General features: G+C 39.8%; 1 protein-coding gene across 1 annotated transcript; it reads right to left on the bottom strand.

The window, feature by feature from the left end:
* Window positions 1-469: 469 nt before the first annotated feature.
* On the bottom strand, window positions 470-2,925 carry LOC134814450 (uncharacterized). Its single transcript, XM_063822572.1, has one exon. It carries the CDS (start codon window positions 2,887-2,889, stop codon window positions 1,126-1,128), a length of 1,764 nt encoding a protein of 587 aa, XP_063678642.1. The 5' UTR covers window positions 2,890-2,925; the 3' UTR covers window positions 470-1,125.
* Between the last annotated feature and the right edge of the window lie 718 nt (window positions 2,926-3,643).

Genomic DNA, 3,643 nt, shown 5'->3' with positions numbered 1-3,643 from the left:
ATATAGCGACTGAGGTAGGGTCAGGGCCAATGATATGATATGATGTAAGTGTTACTAGTCCTCTAGTTAGGTTCTTCTATATTAGCAGCTTTGATGTTTTACTTTGTTGGGGAGGCGAGAGAACACGAGTTATTTTGAGAAACGGAAAATAACTATAACTGTTTTTCGAACACGAAACATCTGTATTTATATAAGAAGAATAAAATTATCAAATGAATCTTTACAACATATATTTTACAATGCAACAAAAATTTAGTCTCAATACATTTTTTCCATTTATGAAAACATATCTCTAGAGCTCATTATTAAAGATTATTTTTAAATTTAAGTTCTAGTAAACATAAATGATTGGCTGTACTTCCTTTTTGAACTTTTCTTTCTTTTATTATTGACAATCTGAAAATTGGTAATTTTGTACAGTCAACCATTTAAAAATATATCAACTAATAATATATCAACAATAATAAAACTCATCTAAAACTCTACTCTCAGTCTCTTTTTGTCCATAAATTGTCCTTCATTCTCCTCCCCCCTCAAAACTCTTAACAATAATTTAAATTAAAGATCTATGCTTCTGAGAGCAAGTTAATATATCTAGTCTAGCTACAATTTTTTATTATTTTTGTATATTCATCTTTTTTTATAATTTTCTTAATTTTCTTTTGATCATAACTGCATTCGCGATTAAAGCGATTTTCGATTTTGTGTTATATATCCCAAACCGTTTGTCCCAATGGCATACACTTTTATGTATTTAAGGATCAAAGATCACCATTAATGTGAGATTTAAAATATATTTTATAATTAAGAACAATTGGTTTTACAACATAATATGAGTACACGAGCTGTAAAATGATTAATTTAGCGTCTCTTACTTAGCTCGAATACAATTCCTGAATTTCTCCTTGTAAACAGATGTAGCCGCTGAAATTCTGTAAGACAACAATTTCAAGAGTGAAACAACAAAAGAGACAAACTTTCAAATTGCAAAATTCTAATATTAACCAGAAATAAGAAGATTCAAATTAGTCTTCTTCTTTTTATATTAATATATGGTGGCTGGTTTTTAGCCTAAAATCAGGCTGAAGGACTTTTCAGCGGAAACTCTTGACAGCTCCATTCCATTTAGTCAAAATACTCAATTGCCCCATAAGTAACCTTGATCTCACTTACGGCCACGCCCTTGTAGACTCCAGATATCGTAGCATATGCCTGAGATCCATCATAGTACACCTTCCTGATAGTTGCTGAGTAGGGAATATCAGCTCTGTACTCGGTACCAACAATGACAGCTGTCATCTTGGATCGTCCCGGTAGTTGCACCCATGCATTGATGCTATCCGTGTGGGTCTTTGTGGTGGTGCTTCCAGTTTCAAATGTGGAGGTGGTCGAAGCACTAACTGTTGTCTTTACGCCTCCTCCTATGATAGGTACTTTTGCCTCGATCTCCACTGCTATGCCCAGTTGGATCGCCTGACTGTATTTAAAGGAGCTCGATTCAGCTATGGAGTAGGTGATGGTTCTGGTCAATTTTTGCGGTTGATCGGAGAAATTCTCCACAACCGTCGGGCTCATCTTAACAGGAGCAGTCTGTTGTCTTTCGCTATTGAGATCGTACTGCACGTTGTACATGTAGATCTTCTCTATAGGTTTCTCTGCCCAGTATGAGTGGAACTGCTTGTTCAAGAAGTAAGGAGAGCTGGGGTAGGAGTAGTAGCTTGCTACAGCTCCGAACCCTCTCACTGACTGCAAGGAGCTAGAAGATGTTCGAGCCTCGTAGATCGAAACATCAGAATTAGCCCCACTTCCATGGTCCCTCCAAACGTATCCCCAGTTGCTGGATGATCCGTATGAAGTGTAACTGCTCTTCACACAGTAAACGTCACCAATATTAGGGTAACTGCCGGAAGTAGCGACGCTTCCCAGGGAGACGTACCCTCCAGGACAGTTCACTCTCCACAGTTGTACATCTTTGTTTGCTCCCGAACCCCTGTCATTCCAGATCCTTGAGTAGGATATTGGTGCCCGAACGGAGTCGTCGTTAACGTTTTTAGGTTTCAGCAGGAACCCTATCCTAGGCTTGCTGTGTGAGGCAACAACAATATCTCCAACAGGATAATACCCGCTTCTAGATTCAGCTCTCCAGATTGAACAGTCAGCATCAGCTCCAGATCCAGCGTCGTTCCAGATCATCTTCAGCTCCCCAACTTCGTACAAGTTTAGTGGTTTGTCATCTTTAGTAGGCAGACTCCAAACATCGCGAACATTATTACCGTCAGCTCTAAGGAGATACGAAGAAGACGGTCTGGAGTATCCATTGACACCAATAAAGGTTCCTGCATCAATTCCAAAAGCGTCTCCCCCAGCCCTAATGACAGTCCACAAACTAAGGTCAGAATATGCCCCCGAGCCTTTGTCGTTCCAAGTATGTACCGTATCTGCCTGGACTACGTACTGGTTCTTTACACAACAGTACTTGCTGGAGTCAGGTTTCGTATAATGACTCCCCATTGCAACTCCTCCAAGACAGGTGTATCCAGATGGAGCGTTCATCATGTATATAGCAACGTCAGAATATGCACCACTTCCTGAATCCCTCCACACTCGAGAGAACCTGATCGGGTGACTTAGGGCTCCTGCTTTCCTCTGTGACACCAACACTGCTTTAGCTGTGGGACGACCCCACCCATCAGTAGCTATATCTCCGAGAGAGCAGAACTCTGACTGATAGTTCCGTACGCGCCAAACTGCCCCATCCCGGTCAGCTTCAGACCCTGCATCATGCCAGATTCGTTCATAAGCATCAGAGTACTTGTAGACAATAGCAGGATCTTGAGCAGCAGCCACTGATATCAGTGCTAATGCAAACAGAATCATTTTTGTTCTCATGTAGTTCTTCAGGTTTCATAAATTCTGAAATGTAATACATTTATTCGTTAGAATTTATACATTATACGATCTGTGATTCAATTATCTTTCTAGATGACCATATTTTTAAACGACTATGGGAGGCGACTTAAAAACTTGTGAGCATTGATTAAGTGTTGTTATACAGTTATAGTGTTTTGACTTAATCAACTAGATGAAATACTTGTTGTAGAATATTAGACTATTAGTTTTACAGTTTCATAAAGTGAAATCATTATGAAGTGAGGGATAGGAATTAGGGAATTATGAAGCTGTGTAAGCAGTGGACACTTGCTTCCCGGTTCGAAGTTTATTTGCATTTAATTAAGGGTTTGGACAATGGAAACGAGCGTGATAATAAAGGGTAAACAAAGTTAAACTATGAAACAATACAATGAATAATTCGACAACCTCTACTTCAAATCCTAATTAACCAGACTCGTATCGCCCATAAACGCTCAGCGATCTAGTGTTGCAACATAAAACACGGATAGCACGGTCAACTCGCCTTGACCGTGCCTAATCTAGGTGCCATGAAATAACCACTGTCGATTCTAAACCTCTAACGACACGTTTCATCCGTGCTCACCAGGCCCCAACCATAACTGGTCCTGGTCCCTTACACTAGTCCGGTATCAACCATGACCTTCTATCGAATAGGGTGAGAATGCAAACAAGGGGTATAATAAAGGTGCCCAAGGTACTTAACTGAACAATAATTATTCGAATATTTGCT

The sequence above is a fragment of the Bolinopsis microptera genome, chromosome 4 (genome assembly GCF_026151205.1).
Source record: "Bolinopsis microptera isolate Bmic1 chromosome 4, MBARI_Bmic_1.0, whole genome shotgun sequence".
In the NCBI taxonomy this organism is placed as follows: domain Eukaryota; kingdom Metazoa; phylum Ctenophora; class Tentaculata; order Lobata; family Bolinopsidae; genus Bolinopsis; species Bolinopsis microptera.
Note: the sequence above shows the minus strand (reverse complement) of the source record. Positions and strands in the feature narration are given on the sequence as shown.

Coding starts and splice junctions, on each gene's coding strand:
- LOC134814450 (XM_063822572.1), bottom strand. CDS start 2,889: ATGAGAACAAAAATGATTCTGTTTGCATTAGCACTGATATCAGTGGCT.